The following is a 23,061-nucleotide window of genomic DNA, read 5'->3' on the forward strand; positions in this document are numbered from 1 at the left end:
GAATTCAACAGAATATTTTCTTTGCATTTCCAAACTCCGTTCTATGAAAGATATTTTTTCATCTTTTAAATGAGTAATGAATATTGCTCCAAAATAAAACAAGAAACTTTTAACGATACTCCCGTAGGATAAAAGCGCTAACTAACGTAATCCATATAATAAGAGAACTGGAATATCTTCACTAATTAATCCAGGGTTCCTTTATTAATTAGCAGAGTTTTTCATCGTCCTGGCAAGGATTAAGACTGAGGATCGCAGTAATTACTTGCTTTACTGTCTTACCATACGCCTGGGGAATTAATAATTCTTCCTTACTTTTACAATCTATTATGGCTTCACGATGTTTCAATACATAATTAAATTCGCATAGAGGAAATTTAGCAATACGTTAAGTCAAAATATGTCTTTACTGTTATATTTTTGACACATAATTTAAAATTCCGCAAATCATTTTAGAATCAGTCATGGAAATTCTCTGCGAGATGACTAATTCGTCATTGCGTGAGGCATAGAGGCCGTTTCATGTAAAGTGATTTTTATTAGAACAGAACAGGATTCTCATCATGATGTTAAGTGACACCGCCACCCGCTAGTCTCAATGACGAAGGGTTCGGGAGTGCGACGCCGGCATTTTAAGATTAAATATTTATCGATCAGTGATTATATTAGAGCGCAACAGGTCCATTTTCAAACTTTACAAATATAATGAACAGTACATATTGTGATAATTGAATTCCCTTTAATCCATTTAAAATATACTGTATTTGCTTAAATAGAAACATTATTTTAAAAATAAAATTCCCGTCACTAATTCTGTCGTTCACATGTCGCCATACATTGGAATTTTGTTTCAAATCTATTTGTGTTACCCGCACAGCCTCCATACACAAACTTAGAACACGTGTTTCGATTGATGTCGAAATAATATCTGGAAATAAAATATACCTGCTTTATTTGCAATATGCATTGATTTAAAAATATATTATATCTGGAATGACTTATTATGTAGATCTTATTTACTATGTTTACGTCGATTTAATTCTAGCCTCAAATTTTGATTCGAATCATTGTCCTTCATGACGTGCATACTTGGAATTATCGTTTAATGGGTGTCGGAAGTGACCCAGTCCAGTTTTATGTATATTGTATAAAAATCTCTTCATAGATTAGCCATTTTCTGTGTCTTATGTTGACTATTTTCACTCTTAGACGAAGATTTCAGGTTTTGCACGCTATTTTTGTAAGAGTTAAGCAATCCACGGTCAAATGGTTACTAAACGGATCTTATATTTTTCTAAAAAAAATATAGAGAGATAATATCATAGGTAAGTTATAACTTACTTTGTGTCAAACGCAAGGCATGCTCCCACATCAGGTTGGTACTGGCAAAAATGCCCTTTATCAACTCCACGTGAGGTCATAGTCGAAGTAACACCTGATTTATAAAGTATTATCAATATTTCTCAATTCATATTTCAATAAAATTGAAAATACTACATATATACCATCGCTTCTGTACCTTAGTGCCTAGCACACAAGGGGTTAATCCAGTATGCAATCCGGCGTAGCAATAATTAATAAGGCACACGGTCGCTACTTATTTTCTTTCCTTAGTTTTAATTGTTGCGAGCTGCATGTACCTACAGGTTTACACAGTTCATAGCAATGGCAACTGGTAAACTGTATTTTAATTTAAACTTTAATATAGAACGCGTGTTTCACAGATAATTTTCTCTACTCTTCTTTACTCCTCAAGCTAGTGTTCGGAGCCCTCTTTTATTTGTCTTATTTTATAAACAACTATTTCGGTTCTTTTATTAATTTACTATTTTTTTTAGTATTGTAGACTAAGGGTCTGTTTCACAATGGATGGATAAAGTAACAAAGAGCTGTGCAACACATAAATTATTCGGAAGATAAAAGTTCCGAATAAGAAACTTATGTTTTCTTGACAAATAGCGCTACCTGACAGTCGTGAAACGCAACAATACTGTTTATCCCACCAATAAGTAATAAATAGCTTATTTGGAACTTATCCGGTAATTGCGAAACAGGCCCTAAGCCAACATAGCCATCTAAAGAAAAGCCATTGGCGCTATAACCTACATATTTATGAATCTGTTTTGTCATCATTTGTTTTTTGTATTTGAGGCATGTTTCCTCACGATGATTAATTACCTTCTCCGTACGAGCCAGTGTTAAATGCAAGATAGATGGGCACATAGTGACACAACCGGGATTCGAACCTACAACCGTGTTAAAAGTCGCACTTTCAAGCCACTAGACCTAGAACGAGGGTGACGTTAACTTCAAATAATTAAAAGCATTACCTGTACAACGCAGTTCACAATCTAGTTTTGTTTCAAAATTATTTTCATTTCCATTGCATCCACTATACACAAACGTTAGGCATTTTTCCAATTGTCGATTGTAATAAAATCTGACAAAATTTTTCTTTATTAATATTAAACATAAAATTGTAAATACCTATCGCGAAAACATTTTGTTATTTTGGTCAATCCCTTCATGTAATGTAACCGTCATGAATTCAGAAATGATGAATAATCATGGGGGCGAGAGTGAAAAGTGAAAGCCGAAACAATGACGCGTTCATAAAATTTTAATACACGAACTGTCATTTTCATATAAATTAGTTAGCTTTCTACATACACACTTTTCTATTGAGGCATCTTCACTAAGATTCGGTTCGATTCCTGTTTGTCGACATTTGACAGTTATTATTATAACGAAAATTAACATTACCTCTGTATATTCTGGACACAATTACCTTTCCTTGGCTGAAGTAAGCACCAAGTGTCCCAATCCCATATTTGTGAGCCTTAAAGATATCATTAGATAAGCTAGCTCAGTTATTGAAAAATTATTCTTGATTATAAATCGACATTCTAGCGGTATGTTTGAAATGTGGTAAGTAAATTTATTTAATCTTAATAAGTTTTACACTTTCTATTATTAATCTAAGATTGAAAGCAGATTGCATTCGTTTTATTATTATTCTGATTTCATTGACAAGTAGGTGATGAGCCTTCTATCAGAGGCACATGAGGTCGATTTTTGGTTTTCGATTTAAGTACTGGATATAATATATAAATAAAGATTTCAGTAATATATACCAACGGCCTTATGGGTCTCCTATATCTATCGAAATTTGTAAACTAAATGATGTACGTAAATTTGACCTTTTTTGAAGAAACAAGACAATAATTTTAATTCTGATGATGATTTTGTGGAATAAGGGCCCAAGAGGTTGTAAAAAATTAATAAATATTATCCTTATATTTTTTATTTTATACTATCCATAAGGTTGCACTAATTACGAATTATGTACATTAATAAAAAGTAAGTTTGTATAAGTTTATTAAGAATATCAAGTTTTTTGCTCTTCTGAAAAGTTTAAAATTGTCATGTCGGGACGGACGTACTTCCAGATGCCACTTCCCCACGATATGCATAGTTAATTATAAACTAAATTATTGATAATGGTAAAGTGGAAATCTAAGTTTACTACTAAGGTAAAGCAAATTAACGTCACTATGTTATCGGTATAAAACAATACTATATAGTACAAAATTAAATCAAGAACTATAATAAATCTATAGATTGTTTCATAACTTTAAAATAAATTCATCAGAACCTTAGTATTATGTCTATTATGATTTATCATCAACGATTAAACAATCCGCTTTCTGCTGCATACATACGCATTTTACTGTTCCTACGCCTCCCATCAAGCACATCAAACATTTTTTCGCTGTTTTTTGCATCTACTTCTGTATTTTCTATATTAAATTTACGATAAACCGGTTTCGGCGAAGTATATTCCTTAATAACAGCCGTAGTCAATGTGCATTCACAGACACCAAAATATAGAACAAACAATATTACATTTACACCCTTAGAACAATTTTCCATTACGGCATTACGAAATTACAAGCAAAATTCGAATGTTGGCGAGGCAATGAATATAAAAATGTTTACGATGCCGTAAAAAATATAGCTCGGATACGAGATGAAGAAAATTATATCCTTTCACAACGTTTGAGAATTTAAGGCTGTGTTAATATAAAACCCTATATGTCACAGCTGTATTAATTTCCTAGTCGAAATAATTTCACTGTCATAATAGAGGCGCTGAGCAGAAATCGGTGGAAACAGATAGTCCTCTCTAGATGCTTCGTTGTTGACCAGACGCTCAGAGCTGCCGATTAATGAGAGAGGGATAATTTATTTATCATTGACAATTGTGCAGGCCTGTTCCCGGTAATATCTTAAATTAAAAATACTACATGTGTCAGGCAGCCTACCCTACTCCATCCGTCCAAAGAAAAAATATCAATAAAACATATGCATTATTTCGTCTCCCCATTAGCCATAAGGGACTTGAATGGAGTATTATACACTTTTGAAACCATTAATTTTCTAAGGTTATCTAAATAATAATAGGAATACCTATATGCCCCTTTAATAAACAGTGATTTTCTTACAATAAATAAAATGTTAACCTATAATAAAGCAAATTCCACTACATTTAAGTGCCAATTACGGTAAAATACAATACAGTATGTAATTTTTAAATCCAAGTAATCGTTTAATGAGCAATTTCGGACTCAAATTGAAACATGGTAGTCAGTGTTTAATGATTTCTGCTTACAATGGCATCGTTCGGAACTGATGTTTGCTGATCTAATGGCATTTTCAATTTGCATTCAAATTCCCGAACTCGAATTGCGGGGCGAGCGCGGGAATGCAGAATGCTCCGAATGGCACGGGTGTAGGATAGTCCGATGCCCCGATTCCCGAATCCGATTATAGCTAACGACCTGCCATTCAGCGGGCTCTAGTCCAGTGTGGCATTGTGACAAAAATACCTTACCTACATATAGGTCATTTAATCCTCACATAGAATTTTTTAAATTAACTTTTGGATTTCAATATATACGTAACATGTTATAAGATCAGATGATATAGTGATCGATGGCAAACAATAATCGAGATCTGTTTTTAGTCCATAATATATAATTTTTACGCTCTTCGTTTGTTCGCATATTTTGAAGTGGGTAAATGTAAAATTGGTTCAAAATGTGATAAACAGCATGGCCTAATGTTTGCAGCAACAAAGATTTTTTGCCAGTTCTTACTAAATATTTTTTTATAGAAAAATAATCTTATAAACAGTGTAAAAGAATAATTCATCTTTAGGTAATAATTAATTTTTATTGTCCATTTTATGATCTTAAACCTTTTGTACTTGACAAACAAAAAAAAACCTAAATTCAATCTTTCGTTACATGAACGTGGAATATAACCATACATTACCTTTAACCTACCTTCTTCTCTATCTCTATGGTTATCACCGTGTCTGTAAAATCAGTCATATATTCAGCACTTCGGCTGTAATCATCTTAGGTATTGGGATTGTAGGGATGATATATGTGTACACACTTTTGTGTATATAAAATTTGTGAGAACAAATTGCCTACCTATGGGAGTCACTTCGGTATAGTTCATCTTTATATTATTAAGATATATATATTATTATGATATATATATTATTATTAAGACAAGTTGCAGTCGTCTAATGCCAACCAAAGCGAAACAATTATTTTATATTGGAAATCGAACCTAGTACCGCCATGTAACTAACTTTAAAGGTAACGTGAAAATAAACCAGATTAAACAAATATAGGATTATATTCAGAGAAACGTTGAAAAGTGTTCAAGCTGTCCAGGTACAGACTGTCAAATGCTAAAAACGTTTAAAATGATAATAATCCCATTTTCCCATATTGGGCAAGTTATCTACATCTATTTCTATACCAAACCTTGTTAATATAAGCGTATAGAACGCCATTAATCGTAAAATAAACGAAAGGGTAGAAGTATCATTTCGAAAACGTCTAAGGCATCATTACGAAAACTTATTGTATTTTTCATAATTTATTACATCATATATATACATAATTTCGTCATAAACGTAACATATCTCGGGTGCGTCGAATATTCTATATTGAAATGACAGATTACTGTCACAAATGTTTGCGTATTGACGCGAAACATTTATGAAAAACCTCAGTTTAACACGCTTACAGCGCACACGATGCGGTAACGGTGCGGTGCGGCGTCGCACCGTCATCCTACATACAAATTACCGTGCCACACGACGCGGCGTCGCACCGCAAGCGCGCCGGACTTGTGACCTGCGAGACGAAGCGGGGAGGGGTAAAATATATTGCCACACTGCAACGCCCATGTGGCACCCTAGAGCTCGAAATAATTGCGGTGCGGCACCGCACCGTTACCGCATCGTGTCGCCGGCCTCGTGGCTTCGACTCCCTTCAACGTATCATTTGACATACGCCTTTTATTGTTCTCAGGCTTCGAGAGTAAGGGGTCCAATTCTTGAAATACTGGTTAAATTGATGTAGAATATCCCCGTTGTATATTAAGATGCCTATTCCAATTTACACAATGGCTAAAATAAATTTTATACACGGCATTTAAATGAAAGTATTGCGTATCAATGAAAATAAACTTCAGCACGATGTTAGAAAAATTTGTTAATTCCTACAATAGACATACATTCATTTCGTCAATAATATTATATTATAACGGACAAATTTTGTAAAACGCAAACAGACTGACAAATACTTTATGTTCCAACAAAACAGCAAATTTAGAATCTAAGTTCAGAGGCCACATTATGATATCAATGGAAATCTTAAAGCGAACACGCTCGCGACCAAACGAACACATCTACGAGAATTTGTGAATAAAATATTATTTCTACAGCTTACACTAATACCTAGTTCAAACTATAGATATATTTCGAAATCGTGTTCATTTGATCGCTAGCGTTTCATATTAAATCGGTGCACAGCGGTAATTAGTTAAATCGCGTTTCAAATAAATAAAAATCCCCTCCGTGGGAAATGCGAATGCGTGCACGTACATGTACGTATACGCTCGGGATTCAAAATTCTAGTACTCTATGGATATATTCCTCGTGAGAGATAAGAGTGCGCGCATTAAATCAATTGTAGATCTTAATGGCTTTCTCGAGGTAGTTGACCCGCGAACGTTTTGGTGTCTTATTGATGTGCTCCAGGCCCAGCCAGGGCCGTCCGGAGGAATCTGGAAGCGACAGGTCTTTATTATGTTTGAGTATTAGTTCTAAGTAGGGTTGGGAAAGCTGGTACAACTTAATTAGGACCACATTTAATTCGCCAAGATGCATTTTTTATTGAGACGCTTTATGGGCCAACAATATAACCTACTTATATTATATACTAAATAAAAAAAAATCTGTATACAAATAATAAAAGCATACAAAGCATACATAATCTAAATAAACTTGGCGCAAATAAAATAGTGGTCAAACTGAAGAAGAAAATTGGTGATACTCACTTGCATTACTACTTGGCCTGAAGTCGAATATGTTCACTACAGCTCCTTCGCTTATGTAATTAGCTCTTGCGTTTACTATAATTGCGAAGTTGAACTGAAAAAGACAATTAAGATTATACCCGTCTCTTTTCGTCACATTAGAAATGTACTTTGTCAGAAGTAGACATACTGGTGACCTCTCTTTTAAACAATATCATTCTATAGATAAATCGCTACAGAACCGATTCTAATATTTCCAGCCAAAATCATATATGAAGGAATTTTATTTCTTAACATGTATATACTAATAAAAAAAATTATATTTTTAGTATAACTTTTTAAATAATTGTGAAGTGATGGATTAAATAAAGTGCCCATGACTTCGAATCTGACAGCAATTTTTGCATAGTAAATAAAATCGCGCGAAGTAATCAATATTAAATTGTATCTTCTACAACACTAATATTTGCAGATGTCTCTGCTGCGTCGTCTACAAAGAGTTCTACCTTCTCCCATTCCTTGTCAGGTATGTCCAACTTCTTCTGCATGCGGTCTTTGACAGCTTGGAAGGGCTCGTGGTGTTTGATGCGGGTGTAGAACGGAATCCCAAACGTAGCATAAACCTGCTTGTAGAAATGCGCGCATGGGACTAGCATTTCATCATCCTGGAATATATTATGTATTAAATACTATGAAAAAAAAACTAAAATAAAAATTAATTCTGAAACTGATCTATAGTTGTTTGTATGTGTGTATTTATGAATAAATTAATATTAACCTGTAAATCCAGCTCATCCTGCGGGATCTCCTCTATCCGGTAAAGTCTGGGAGGTGACATTGTCACTTGGTCCAATGTTAGCTCGGGGTCCGGCCCTGGCAACACCTTGTGACACGACACTTCGACAATTCGTAATCTGTTAGGACAAAGAAATAATCTTAAATATTGACCAAATAATTCAATTAGACACTGCTTTGACAATATCATAGTACTATTGGCACAACAATATTATTGTTTGATTTTCATATGCAATATTACTTCCTGACGGCAATCACAGACTTTCAATACAATTTGTTTGTAAAAACAAACAAAAAATGCTTCTGTTTAATCAGAATTCAGTTACCGGAGCTGTGCCTATTATGCAAACTATGTGCGTACTATCCAGAATAATAATTATATGAATATTGTTTCGCCGGAAATCGAAGACATACTAACGTGTGTTTTAATTATATTAAAGAATCTACTTCCATATTAACAGCGTATATACATAGCACATTCGCATGTACATTTAATTTTTAAATGTTTTGGGAATAAATAAAACCTATGTAGCTCAGGGATAATGTATCATTCCTTAGAAAATAATTATTTAAATCGGTACAGTAAAATATCCTTCCTCTATAATATTCATCTTTACACATATAGCAATACAATTTCATATAAAGAAAAACACTATTTTAACGAATTGAAGTTATGTATTATTAAAATTATTTAAACATAATTATAAATTTAACCGAGGTTTCATGTGCTTTCAGCGTGCGTGTTCACCGTATTCACGAGTTAAAATTATGTTACAATAATTATAATAATACATAACTTCAATCCGTTAAAAAGTGTTTTTTTTTTTAATGTGTAATAAAAGACAATAAATACTAAATACAATTTCATATTCCAATATAATACCTTCCAGAACCTTCCGGTGACATTTCTACGACCTTAGCTGCCTCTTCTAATATATCCGAGACTTTGCCGCCTTTATTGGGATATAAAATTAATTCTTTATCTTCTTTATAATTAGGACCAATCTGAAACGAAAATATTATTTTTATATATAGATACAATTATAGAAATTTACCGCCATACAAAAATTTGAGAATATACAACATAATCTCATTTCTAAAGTCCGTTATTTTTTTAATATTTATCTAACTGGAGTATAGGGCCAAAAATAAACGACTTTAGACAGTAGATCCTTACAGAAATTTCTTTAGTTGCAAAATTCATAACCTTATTTTTTCATTTAAAAAAATCATAGCAGATTAATAATAAACTAACAAAATATGAACTCCAGGTTAGTATACCATAACAAAGTAAACAATAAAACTGACACCGAAAAAGTCAGTCTGATGCCCCAAGGCAAGCGTATAAACAAACATATAACTATTTACCCATAAACATTTAAATTGTTTCTTGTTATCCAATTCGTTCACTTTGATAGATAAAATCTGGTAGAACAATTTCTTAGGGCACTTTGGTTTGCAGTAGACAAGCAAGTCCTTCAATATTCCATCATACGAGTATCGCAAAGGCAGACCGGGTGTGTCCTTGTAACTGAAAATAATTGGAAGAAAAATACATTGAAAAAACCTTCGACTTGGGAATTACTGATATATAGTTCGTTCAGACAATTAGATAAAAAAAATTTATAAATTTAATTAGATTAAATAGTTGCAAAATAATTAAAACAAATTACTTTTGGCACTTGAAGAACTGTATTAGGTAGGGATCAACGTTGAGACGCTGTCCAACAGCGCGGGCCATTTGGTCATACCGCATTTGCATCGACAGCTCCATAGTAAATCTGAAATCCATACACATCATTTTAGTAGTGCTTATTTTGTTTTTTTTTCACTATAAAGGAAGTGGTTGCACAATTCGTTCCATTAATTTTTATGTTTTGTATGTATGTTTGTATATAACATTTTCGGAAACCAATACAAAGACAAAGATAATAATCTCTGAATCTTGAATTAGATTGTCATGATTCATGTGCACTGTTTACTTTTTGTTTTGTTTTATGTAACTTGTATCAGTTTAGTTTATTTTTATTTCTTTTTGTTTCTGTTAATTATGTTTTTTTTTTCCCTTTTTTATTTTTGCACTTCTTGCCTACCTTATCTAATATACTCATAGTGGTTTTTTCCTTTACCAACAGTGGTTGTCAGGAAGAAATCGCTCTAAAGCGATAAGGCCGCCAGTTGCTTGTCATTAAATTATGTTTAATATCCTTTTATGTAATGCAACAAAGTGTTAATAAATAAATAAATAATATATTACGTTGTGGATATCCACGCATATACCTACATATAGACAGTAGACTATGACGTCACTCACCCGGGATCATTGGGCACCGTCTTGTCCACGAACTGCACCTCCACCTTGTAGAAGATGTACTTGAAGTAGTCCTGGCAGGTGGGCAGCTCCAACTCCTCGTGGCGGCTGTCCGCTCGCTCGAACACGATGATATCGCCGTCCATCAGCTCGTCCAATACCTGGCCGCGTGCACACGACTCAACCCGAGCGGGTGGGGCGAGCCCGACCCGCTCGTGCTCATCACCACATGGCCGACGCCCCTCGATGGGGCAGAGACCAATGCGAAACTATTTTTAAATCGAACCTACGACCTTATTTAGCCATGTGTTACCGTGACCCAGATGGGGGCATGGGCCGGAAACATTCGTTCTAATCCCACTAACCAATTATATTTCGAAATATGCCCCTAAGACTATCCCCAGCTATACCTGCAGTGAAACTTTACCTATCCAATGACAAAATAGATTTAATTTAAACTACATAAATCAAAAAGAATTTTAAGGGTTATTCGTGTTTCTAAGGTTATTTTAATAACTACTAAATGCTGCAACCACATTTAATTAAAAATGCTATACTTATTTAAAATAAATGCCATACCATACCTCAACCTTCTAGCAGCTTGTAGATTATTATTAAAAAAACTAATTCATAATTAATGTACTAATAATTGAATAACAATATATAATACATATTAAACTCCAACAAAAGTACTTTGTTACTGAGAGCTGCTCAAAACACGTTCTCAGTTGAATTTAAAACTCTATTTGTACCTTACGTCTAAAAAGGATCTGACAGGGAAAAACTGATAAATAATACCTTTTCGAGAGGGTCGTTGTAATTGTTGATTTTCTCCACAAAGTCAGGTTTAATTTCTTCATACAAAACTAGGGGTGTGTCTGGAGGGAAGCCTGTAAAATAAATTCATAATGAAATCTAAAACAGCGAAGTTGGTTGGATTATACATCATTGCATTTTTTTTATTTGTTATAATATAACGTTTCTTGATTAAACTAAGAAACCTTTTCCTTGCAGAAAGTTTCTCATTTGATACATAGAACCCAAGAGGATATTTCACCGTTTTAACTTGAATCGGTTTCAACTTTAATTACATAATCGTTGCACAATTCAAACGTGGGCCATGAATTCAAATAGTATATTTTTACTTTTTTTTTTGTTGAGTGAACTATCAAAAGTTCTACTAGTCGTTCCTAAAGTATTTAGTTAATTATATCATGTTAATTTGGAATTCATTTTTCAGTTTGTTTTTTGTTTTGAGTGTACTTTTTGTTTATTCTTGTCGATCAAGGTCAGCTGTTACGACGGGATTGTTTTTATAAATAAATAAATGTTTTCCGACATTAATGCTATATTAAATATTTCTCCCCAATAAAAACATGCTAAAAAATACCTTTGTATAGAAACCCATAAATCTTACCTGCTCTCTTATTGAGTATTGGTATGAGATCAGCCGGTTTGCTTGCGATAGGTAAGTAATGATGTCCACAATAGTGAATCCTCTTCTGCTTCGGGTCGTAGTACTTGAAGAACAACACTACGTCATTGTCCTTATCGAATGGGGGTAATGTGGCGAAGCCAGAATCCGGAGCGAGCATTTCGAGGAAGATATTCCATGGATTAATGTTCTCCGATATATCCGCTATTGTCTTGTTCTGGTCGTTGATTACGTCCAGGCATGTTGGTCTGCACGTCTGTAAGAGTAGGTATTACAGTAATAAGCGAATCGGGTTTTATACGTAATTCGGTTTAGTATATTTTAACATAAAATTAGTCCGGTACACATAAGGGTAGTTCTAAATCTGGTGTAACTTTGGTAGGATGATTTTTATTTTTCAAAGTATCAGTGTTTCAAGAGCGATGGCAAGCATTTATAAATAAATTAACAACTTAAGAAGTGTTTAGAAATGGATATTAATTAAAATATATAATCATATATTTTTCTGAAATTTTTTACTAAAAAATTAAATTAATATAAACCATAGACTTCATCCAAATGATAAACTTATTCCAGAAGATCACAAACTAAATTTTAACAACATTAAAATTTAAAATTTTTTGATCACCCTCTTACCTGGTTAGAGCGGGCGCTAAACGGCCATGGGCGCAAATGTTTCTGTGGGTAGCGGAAGTTCTCCGCCAACGTCTCCATAAGTTCTGCAACGGTCGCCTGCTTCCTTACTCGGAACACCCTGAAGTGAGCCCTTTCGGGATCATAGAGGTCGTTTCCTTGGTGACCATCAAACTCCTCTTCCAGTACCACATTCACGTTCATATAGAGATGGGCCTCATTGCGCTCTTTACGGCGGATCTGTTATAGTAAACAAATACATAGTAATCAATAAAAACAGTGGTTGAGTAAAAATATCGTTTGTCAGCCACATGAGGCTGATCTATTTATCGAAAATGATCCATGAAACATATAAAGAAATCTAAAGCTTTATAAAGTTTGTTCTTAAAAAACTGTTAGACAACAAATACTTACAGTTTCAATTCTCTTTTCTTCTGCTAATCTTTCGCTGAGTTCAGTAGGAATATCAGCCTGTGTAACTTCTTGGAGCACTGTCTTTAATTGTGAATCACTGTAAGAAAATGACATAAGTTTAAAACCAGCATTTTACTTGGATTCTGTATCTTTCTTCACTTTTGCACTTGTAAGAACTTTGTAAGACTGAAGAAGTCAATGCAGTGATTGGACCTTTGTCTTACTGTTAATAAAAATCCAGTAAAGAAATATATTTAATTTATTATGAGCGCTAAGTACACTGGTTGGATCTAGACCAGTGATTCCTAGGGATCCCTAGGGATCTACGTCAGCGAAAAAAATATTTGGGGGTCCATAAAATTGAAAATGGGGGTCCACGATAGTGAATCTCAACACATACACTGATAGTACCTATTTACTTACATCATACTATCTTATGATATCAAAACATATACATTATTTATAAAAGTACCTATGAAGTAAAAAATGTATTATAAGCAGAAACTGAACAGAGGGTAGTAGGTGGTTTCGATCCCCACCCGCTTACTATAAAAGAAAGGCCTCAGTGTGCCACGCTAGCTCAATTACTACCCCTTCCCGACTTCAATTACTACCCCTTCCCGACTAAAAAGGCTCGCAGGAGGCCCCGACACGTACTAAAGGATCCGGATGATCCAATCACACTAGCTAACGATAAATTAAAAGCCGCCCGCGCGGCCAAAAATAATAGCAGTAGCAATAGACAGATTAGGGTTAAAAACCGCCTTCACCGGGGAAGGCGAGGACCTTTACTTCGCACTTCGCGCACTCCAGTGAGCTTCCGTCCTGCCCTTCAGGCGATTGACCCCCCCGCGACGGCCCAAGCCGAGGTTCGAGTCTCACAGGAGACGCCCTTGCGCGAGTCGCGGGAAACCCCCCCCTTTCCGGCTGAGCTAAGCTCGCCAAACAGCCCGTGCTGAGCTGTAAAGGCCCTTAAGGCCAACAGCGAGATTCCATTCAAAAAAAAAAAAAGCCACGCTAGCATTCGCAGCCCGGTCCTTGACTAGAGTGGTGGTTGGTTTCGAAGCCGCGTACTGTGAGTTCGTTCCATGTTATTTTTATTCGGTGTGATTTTGTGTTATTGTTTTAAGATTTACGGTTGTGTTTTTAGAATATCTAAAGTCGTGTTGTTTTGTTTGTATAAGTCAGTTTTAAGATAATTTTAGTGTGATTTAGAAATTATCGTGTTTTCTTAGTGTGTTCATAAAATAACTTCTTAGGTTTTTTCGAATTGTTTTTTTTATTTAATTATCACTTCTGGTTGCTAAAAGTATAATAAGTTTATAAAATTTTGTAAGTTGTAGGATGTTGGAAAAACATGGGAAGGGGTCTATGACACAAAAAAGTTTGGGGAACTCTGATCTAGACTAATCAACATGAAAAATATTACAAACAAAGCAAACGGTTATGACTACTACACACACGTACGATATTAATGTATGAGTGATTATGATGTCACTACATCAATCCCCCCTTTACAACCAAAAAAAATATAAGAAATACAAAAAAAACACTGTTTTTTTTGTATTTCTTATATTCTATTCTTCTTCTAACTTTTCAGTATGGGTAACAAGATGTATATCGCTTTTAATCGTATTAATTTGCTATTGGCGAAATATTACATACTTTCTGTTTCTCATTAAATGGATTATCCAATATCCAACAAACGATACAATGTCATAGGGATAAAAAGAAAAAACTAACAAACACTCACCGAATATACACCAACATGTAGGCATTAGTGCAGTGTCTGACGGTTAGTGCCATATCCTCATCATGGCCGCCGTAATTGTATTCAATTGCCTCTTGCTTCGTGCATCGAGATACCACGTCGTCGTCGAATTTACACCACTATTAACAAATATTTAAAGTCATTACATTTTTTTATTCTTATTAAATAGGTATCTTCTTTCGAAAAATAGATTTAGTTGAAAGATTAAAGACTTAGCACCAATAATGTCTCTCTTGTGTCAAAATCCAATACACTTTTGACATACTAAGCTCTAAGTATAAGATTCAGAATCGAGTCATAAAAAAATACTCTTGTAAGTCAAACACACATTGTACTCAGTAGAGTTTGTTGAAGTATTAACAGAAAATGTAAGAACAGTTCGATTTGTAGAGTCGAATTAGAATAATAATTCGACTTAAATTTTGTAGTATATATTTTTTACATATGAAAACGAATTATATATTTATTTCTTAAACTGTTTTCTATAAAATGTATTAATGTATACATTGCATGTGTGCAAATAAAAAACAATAGATTAGAAACCCCGAACCCAAACATTCACTTTGGATTTTATTGCTATGACTTTGGGAAATGCAAAATAAAGACATTATGACTAGTCTATATCGGCATTGCCCTCTCAACTTTGCAACCATACACATGTACACAAGATTACTATTTATAAGCTTCCTTACATAATCACTATTAATAGGAAAATATAATAACTTTGAAGTGTATATTACATAAATAAATTGTATACCTTGCCATCCCCTTTGGGATTGATAAAGACAACATAGTGACCTCCGTGATTGTCTCCTGAATGAACCAAAACTGCGTGTAGGGTGTAATCAGCTGGAGTTTCGGGTTTCTCTTGTAGGTATGCGTCTAAGTTGATGTGCTCGTAAAATTCAAACCTATAATTAAATAAATAAAAAAGCATGACTCATTTACCCTGAACAAATAAATAAATAATAATAATTATTTAACAAAACTGAAGTTAAACACAGCTAAAATTATCAAACTGACAGCAACAAAATAATCCAAGATAACACCTATCAATGCCTAATCTATATTTTTTACCGAATAAATTAAAAAAAATAGTTACGATTTTCGACACATACCTGTCATTAAACTTGACAGAGCTGTCAGTGATAGGATCGTATTGGAACCTCATGAGGTGTAAATGCAGTACGGGGGGGAAAGTGGCGAATATCACACCCTTCTCTGCCTCTTGAAGCCCATGCTCTCCAGCATCATACTTATTCTCACCATCCAGTGTCTCCGTGTTTATGTAGTCTTTAAATGATTCGTAAACTGCAAGAAAATTGTATATTCTATACTATAAATATTGACGTTTATCTTGAATTGTTATGTTCATAAAATAGTGGCGGGCAGTTTAATGCCAGTTCTTATTTTACGTTCTACGCCCTCGATATAAGAACTGGCAGTAAATGTGAAAATCAGAAGCATTTAATACGTATTTCTTTTTTGACATTCTTAAGTGTACATTATGTTGTGAATAAATAATTATGATTTAATATATTATTAAAGCAACATTTAAAAAAAAGGTTGTATAAACCTTAAGTCACTCTAAAACATTTATATAGGTATATATAATATAATATCGTAAAGGCCAGGTTGTCCTTGTCCGTTGTCCTTACAGGTATGTGACTCCAATAAAATATATAATACAAATAAAACAATTTAATTTTTGGCTATACTTGATAAGTATTATGAAATCCGTCATATAGGCATCAAAACCAGATAATAATTATATACAAAAAAAACTCACTGTTCTTTTTCCCTTTGATATTCAACTGAATGTCATAGAAGGTCTCAACTCTTGTACTGGAGACATTGACATTCTTGCATTTAATGTAAGAGCTCATTTTACCCTCAAACAATCGTGGAACTGTGCCTTCTACGCAGGTACCCTTCATTTTGCTTTCCAACTTGTCTAGTAATACCTGAAATTATTTTCACTTTAACCAATATTGATTGCTAATAAGATTAAAGTTTAACACAAATGTCATGTATGTTGATTAGAATCTGCCTTTAAAAATCGTATAAATGTATATCCATATAACGCCCGTCGATTTAACGAACTCTTAAGCGGGGAAATTAATTGGCTTTGGTTTGTTTAGCTTGTCTTCGATACAATTATACTCTCGACTCACTTTCAATAACGACAACAATTGAGTTATAAAGTATTTTTTAAGTTGCTAAAATTAGTAAAAACTGAGCAACGTATACAACGTTCTTTTGCCGGTTTATTATGCTAGCTCGCAATAAACTCACTGTTATAGTATTATAGTTTTAACAATATTTTCTAAGTTTGTTTGTAACTCATGATCTCTATTTCGGTTGTCAAGGTACTATTATTAGACTAAGGGGAATCACTGATTTAAGTATATGTTATTTATTTTCATTTTATGTATTAAGACTTGGCTGTTTTTACGATTTACGCAACGACATTGGGGTCATCGCTGACAATGATCAAAATGTTCTGATGCATTGGCAATAAATGCACTGGTCCAATCGCGAAATCAGCACATGAGCACTCCAAGAAATTGCTAAATATTATTTTTAAAAATATACAGACAGGTAATTCTAGTATGCACTGGTTCTTCTCAGAATAAGACTATAGATATAGATTATGGATGACTTGCAGAAGATTAATCTAAAAAAAATCGAAATAAAGAACTGTGAATTACCCTCAAGAATTCCTGCACATCATGCTGCATAAAAGAATCAAGCGTCTCCCAGCCGAAGCTTTTTGTCAGTTTCTTGGTTCCAACTGGTTTATCAGAGAATTGCAGCTCATAGAAAACTCGTTGGAGGGCTAATGCTACAGACCTGAAAATTAAAAAAACACTTCCTCAATCATACTTCTAAAACCTGTGTAGTGTATAATCCAATGGTTGTCTGTTTGATTCCTGACCAAATAAAAGAAGGATTTTGGTTAGGTTATAGATTGTATTGTTATATATTATAGATTAAACTCTTACATATATACATATGAGTTTAAAGTAAACATAAACAATGAGTACTCTCACTTAAGTTTTACAATACTAAATCTTGTTTGTAACAAGTACAAATTCTTAAAAATCTTCTAAATAATTACATGCATTATCTTATTCAAATATATAAAGAAGCTATTTATAATAGATACCTAGTACTATCATCAGACTCTGTTGGCATTTTGTAAACAGCTTTCCGCAATTGGTTAGTAAAGTAAAGCGTTTGTAACAGTGAGTTCATATAGCAGGTTGCACCTTGATTCTTTAATCCTGAAATTAATTATTGCTCATTATACATTTGTTCTATTCAAGAAATAATTTTATCTTCACATGTGTTTAGTAACCTGATAAATATTATACAAACTTGCTCTCAACTGATTATTTATCTAATGTCAGATAAAGCAAAAAAACATCTATTATTCTCAATTCAATATATTTAAACAAAAAGATATTTTTTCTAGTACAATAACATAATTCATATAACTAAGCTGTCTGTAAAAAAACACCAAAATTTAGTATATTAATGTTCAATTTAAAATAAATTTAATATGTAATAACTAAACATGTTTTTCGGGACAATTTTTTAAAATTTAGTTTATCAGTTCTATTTACCTGAACTGAACTAAGAAAAAATTATAATTAAATTTAAAATAATCTTACCGACATATCCAGTGTGTTTCTTAGAGTCCCAAGAGACACCATGTGGTGCCTCAGCACTGACATGGACCTCTAAAGTAATTGCATCATCTTTTATATAGCCTCTTTCGGCATCTAAGACATCATTCCAGGACATGAAGTGAGAGAATCCCCAATCATTCTCTTTACTGAAATATTTATTGTTACATTAATAATTTAATTTTATGTTACTGTAGAAGACAGATAAATACTTGTGTCTATAAGCTATATCATAATTTACTTATTGTTTTAATTTCCCCACGTTTTCAGATTATTTGGTATTATTAAACAGTCATATATTAAAAAGTGCATGACAAACCTATAAAATAAATGCTGGATTTTTCTATGAAAAGGTTCAGTGTCAGGTTTGTGAGAGATGAGCCTTAACTCAGCCATAGCAAAGCAAGACCAGCTAGATGACTCACTCTCTCCATTACACTGCAAGAAGAATCCAAGGGACTTCTGTTGTTGTTTGTCAGGGGATGGGGCCTGTCTTGGCATTACCATTATCTTCCATGGCAGATTACGCACATAGCAGGGTGGTGATAACACTGAATCCTTGATAGTTTTAAAGTTATGTACTGTGAAGCGAAATGTTGCTTCTGATCTTGCTTCATCATCTTCCATTTCTGCATCAACACATGCCAGTTGCTAAAACATTGCATAACCAAATTATTTATATAATTATTGAAAATTATTAGGTCCTGACATATGAAATTGGCATTTTGGAGGAACAAAAAGTTAATTTATATATATACTTATAGGTTATTTATTGACCCCCTTACAAAAAACCATTTAAATGGGAAATCAACCATATTTCGATAAAAAATGGTAATCTGTTGGAACTAGGTCTGGGGAGTATTGAATTTCCTCTAATTTGTAAGCAGTTTGTTGTGCAGTGTGTGATCTAGGGTTTTTGTGAAGCAGCAGTGGCCTAGAGCGATTGACCAAACTTTTCCATCATGGTTTGCAGATGCTGACAATAGACATCTGTTTCATTGTAGTGAACGACCCCAACACTAAACCACCAAACACCCACAACCTATTCAGAGTCCATTTAATTTTTGTTTAGCTTTTCCCAATTTGCTTCCCAAGTTGATTAATACAGTTTTTTCACTAACAACACAGCCTGCAGTTAACTCAGATGTAGTTTGGGATGGATCCTCTTCCACTATAGCCTTCAATTCTTCGTTATCAACTTTAGTGTCCGGCCATCCATATGGCTTGTTCTGAAGGTCAATATTTCCAGAACGAAAACGCACAATGTCGATTGCAACACCACCACCATATCAGTCACAAGTCATTTCTGCAGCACTGGTGCCGCGGTGGAACTCGTACTCGTAAACAACGCGATATTTCGTGTAGTCCATTTTATAAATAGAGTGATGTAAAGAAGAAAAATTAAAACAAGAAAACAAAATGAATCATGGTTTGATAAACAAATACCCAAGTAAATAGCTGTAAAAAATTTAAATTGGAATTCCTAACCAAACATAGATATTTGAGGTCAAAGTGACTAGTACCAGAGCAAATTTCAATTTCATATGTAATGACCTAATATTAATGATTTTGTAATATACAATTACAAACATGATCATAAAAAAAACTGCTTATAGAAGATTAGGCCAAACAACTACATATTCAGAGCTCTAATTCATTTTACATAAAATGTTTACTGAAGTTAAGTTAATAAAAAAAACATGTAAATTGCCATGCAAAGGCTAAAATGTCTCTACATGTTTACTTAAAAATAAATAAATATAGGTTTTATATTTACAGGCATTTCAGAAGTATCTTGATTTTTCATAACATCAGACATCACCACACCTCCATTGGGGGTAATACGACCTCTCATTAAATCGTCTTCCCAAGTTTTTTCCCAAGTCTTTTCAGTTGCAGTTTCTACAGTCTCCACTGTAATTTAAAATAAAATGTTTAAGAAGCCTGATGAAATCTTAAAGCAAAAGAAATATTAAATATTTACTTATTATTTTACTAAACAATCACTTATGTGACACTTGAACTTTGGCAAGTTTCATGACAGTAATAACAACATAAATGGCCATTAATAAACTTAAAAAAAATTGACTCCTTCAACTTCCATTTAGAAACTATAGATAAATCTAAACTTGAAGATTAAAATACAATGTATAAATAAAAAATTCTTTATTGGGACCTTACTATCCATTAAAAACCCAAGTTCTTCTACTTAATCAATATAAAGCAAATGTACTGAGGGCAAAATCGCTGGATTACACTGCTACCTGTCTACATTATTTAAATTTATAAAATGAATGAATGTACAAAATTCAAGTAAGGTATTAGTATAATCAATAGATGCAGAAAACAGTGATAAACAATTTTTTTTAAGATATCAAATGAGTCGTCATTGTTACAATTACAAAATTGTTCACTTTTGTCAAATCAATCTATAAATAAAAGTAAATCAAACTTTAAACTTATGAAAACGTCTTATTAGAATTTATTATGGACATTGAGCTTTAGAAAAGAAAAACGACATTTAAAATATTAATTACCCTTATGATTAAATAGTGTTTAACACCACTATAGCTGTAGGTATAAACTAGCATATGTCAATAATCCATTTATTTAATAATGTAAAACTAGCTAGCTTTTAACTTATCTAATAATAGTTGCAAAGAATCTAGGGAATCAAAATCATTTTTTCCATTCATATTTTGAATTTTAATCATCCAAGTTAGTGTAAACATATGCAAAAAATGTATGATTATAAAAAAATACCACCAAACAAAGGATTCTAATTATAGACTACAACACCTTGCACTTATTTAGTTAAAGTATAATACTGAATATTTTACCACCTAAACTCTTCTTAGTACAATAAACGATAAAACTGTCATTTAAATACCTGACCAATAAAATATTGAGGTTATGTAAAGGTTTGAAATAATCAATAACAAAAGCGATTGTATCAACACTATTTTCACTTTGTGAAAAATGAAACAGGACAGAACTATAAACACTGACAATCATGATTTGATCTAGGTAACCTAGTGTTAGTAATGTCAAGTGAATTTCTGTTTGAAAGAAAAATAATTATAGGTGACTGACCTTCTTGTGTTTCCATCTCTTCAACCTTTACATTAGGGTCGTGCTGCTGCCTGTCAGGTGCAGACGTGTGATTCATGTTAGCCGGGCGCGCCACCGGGGACTCTCGCCCACAACTCTTCGATATTGCCTAAATAAAATCCTCACAATGTTAAACAGCCCATGGGTACTTTTCACGCACGGAAATTGCGACTTCACCTACCTTTAACACTCGGGGATCGTTCCCTTTAGACTTATGAAAAATTCGATGAACAAACTTCAATGGGCCTCTCTCATCGACACAAGCACTTTGCGCATCCGGATTTTTAATTTTCTTTGAAGGCAAGATGTTAATTTTCAAAGAGTGTTTACTAGCGGCGCGGCCGATGTCTGCAATTTTCAACACAAGGGCTCGATGGCAGTATGCTAATAGCACATTCCTAATTTAATAAGCATTGCTAGATTAACTTGTTCACGTTAGCTCACAATGAAGAAAAAAATTCGACAGTCGTACAATACACATAGAAGTGGTTTCGTAAAAATAAACAAAATGGTGGATGTCTAATTTAATTTCCAGCTTCAAATGTGTGGCCCGGTTTGATCGACGAATGCACCATTTTATCATTCTCTCACATTCACTGTAGTGTTGTGCCAAAATATAGATAGTACAAATAAACGGTTTCCTTTACCGATTTTACATATTATTAAACGCAAATTTAAGAAGAAAATGACAATGGAGCTTGCTAAAATAAGATTAAAAACTATTTTATGATATGTAAAACTATTAAAAAATAAAACATAAATTTATATTTATTGACTGTGGAACCTAATTTGGTCATTAATTTTGTGCCCACCGTACAGTGAAGTGAATGTCATCATAATGAAATTACACAAATAAATTATTATTTCATGACATTAAACATTTAATCTAATTCGAAAATAAAAATTATGTCAGCTGTACATACTGGGCAAGGTATCATATTATTTCAATTATCAATCACGTATGGAGTGAGTACTGAGATACTCTCGCTCCTCTCCTATCCTCCTATCCTCGCTTCATAGGTCATATTATCTTACCTCGTCTACACCCTACACCCTCTGTCTTCTTTGCCAATGAGTAGGGATGCCTACAGTTTCAAATTAAATGACGTGCAATCAGTGATACCTTGATGATATTATGTTCCAAAATAAAAATATTTTATTCTTATTTTATTTTATAGCTCATTTATGTATTTCTTAGATATTACATAGTTGCATTACAAACATTTAATTAATTAAATCCGGAAGCAAATTAATAATTGGAACTTATGACATGACTTATGAGACATTTTTAGCTTATGTAGATTTGAGGCATAAACCATAAAAATATTTCTGGGATAGACCGTTGATGTAAAATGTAAATCATTCATTAATGACGGTACGTTTGAGTTTTTACTATATTGAAGGTTAAACAATGAATAATACAACACTACAATATTATTTAAGGGGCTTGATCAAAATAATTTTTCGACAGCCGCCTGGCTAATACTAAATAGGG

At 33.3% G+C, this 23,061-nt stretch overlaps 2 protein-coding genes across 6 annotated transcripts; both read right to left on the reverse strand.

Moving 5' to 3' along the window:
• Window positions 1-717: 717 nt before the first annotated feature.
• On the reverse strand, window positions 718-3,994 carry LOC123689798 (boophilin-G2-like). The gene is made up of 5 exons (XM_045631407.1): window positions 3,723-3,994; window positions 2,764-2,839; window positions 2,331-2,440; window positions 1,342-1,435; window positions 718-928 (listed from the first exon to the last, which is right to left on the reverse strand). Exons 1-5 carry the CDS (start codon window positions 3,931-3,933, stop codon window positions 808-810), a joined length of 612 nt encoding a protein of 203 aa, XP_045487363.1. The 5' UTR covers window positions 3,934-3,994; the 3' UTR covers window positions 718-807.
• Window positions 3,995-5,693: 1,699 nt separating this feature from the next.
• Window positions 5,694-22,154, reverse strand: LOC110992787 (ubiquitin carboxyl-terminal hydrolase 7). Of its 5 annotated transcripts, none has more exons than XM_022258750.2 (23): window positions 21,748-22,154; window positions 21,549-21,675; window positions 20,233-20,369; window positions 18,775-19,106; window positions 18,441-18,604; window positions 17,933-18,050; window positions 17,475-17,616; window positions 16,553-16,727; window positions 15,882-16,074; window positions 15,521-15,674; window positions 14,746-14,882; window positions 12,993-13,089; window positions 12,582-12,818; window positions 11,928-12,201; window positions 11,309-11,400; window positions 10,514-10,656; window positions 9,873-9,980; window positions 9,568-9,730; window positions 9,083-9,204; window positions 8,183-8,318; window positions 7,911-8,069; window positions 7,426-7,519; window positions 5,694-7,167 (listed from the first exon to the last, which is right to left on the reverse strand). In XM_022258750.2, the coding sequence occupies exons 2-23, from the start codon at window positions 21,622-21,624 to the stop codon at window positions 7,052-7,054; spliced, it is 3,369 nt and encodes a 1,122-aa protein (XP_022114442.1). In that variant the 5' UTR covers window positions 21,625-21,675; window positions 21,748-22,154; the 3' UTR covers window positions 5,694-7,051. The 5 variants fall into 5 exon arrangements, with proteins under 5 accessions (XP_022114442.1, XP_022114440.1, XP_022114441.1 ...); XM_022258748.2 differs by having other exon boundaries at window positions 10,514-10,659; XM_022258749.2 differs by having other exon boundaries at window positions 5,694-7,152; window positions 10,514-10,671.
• Window positions 22,155-23,061: the final 907 nt, after the last annotated feature.

Source organism: Pieris rapae, chromosome 15, assembly GCF_905147795.1.
Source record: "Pieris rapae chromosome 15, ilPieRapa1.1, whole genome shotgun sequence".
NCBI lineage: Eukaryota > Metazoa > Arthropoda > Insecta > Lepidoptera > Pieridae > Pieris > Pieris rapae.

Excerpts from the sequence above, each read along its gene's own strand:
- LOC110992787 (XM_022258747.2), bottom strand. The coding sequence starts at position 21,624 with ATGAATCACACGTCTGCACCTGACAGGCAGCAGCACGACCCTAATGTA. Across the intron at positions 20,370-21,548 it reads AGAGATGGAAACACAAGAAG|TGGAGACTGTAGAAACTGCA; the intron begins GTCAGTCACCTA and ends TTTAAATTACAG. Across the intron at positions 13,090-14,745 it reads TACATGTTGGTGTATATTCG|TGATTCACAATTAAAGACAG; the intron begins GTGAGTGTTTGT and ends ATTTTCTTACAG.
- LOC123689798 (XM_045631407.1), bottom strand. The coding sequence starts at position 3,933 with ATGGAAAATTGTTCTAAGGGTGTAAATGTAATATTGTTTGTTCTATAT. Across the intron at positions 2,840-3,722 it reads GCGTAGGAACAGTAAAATGC|GCTCACAAATATGGGATTGG; the intron begins GTATGTATGCAG and ends GATATCTTTAAG. Across the intron at positions 929-1,341 it reads TGCCTTGCGTTTGACACAAA|ATATTATTTCGACATCAATC; the intron begins GTAAGTTATAAC and ends TTTTATTTCCAG.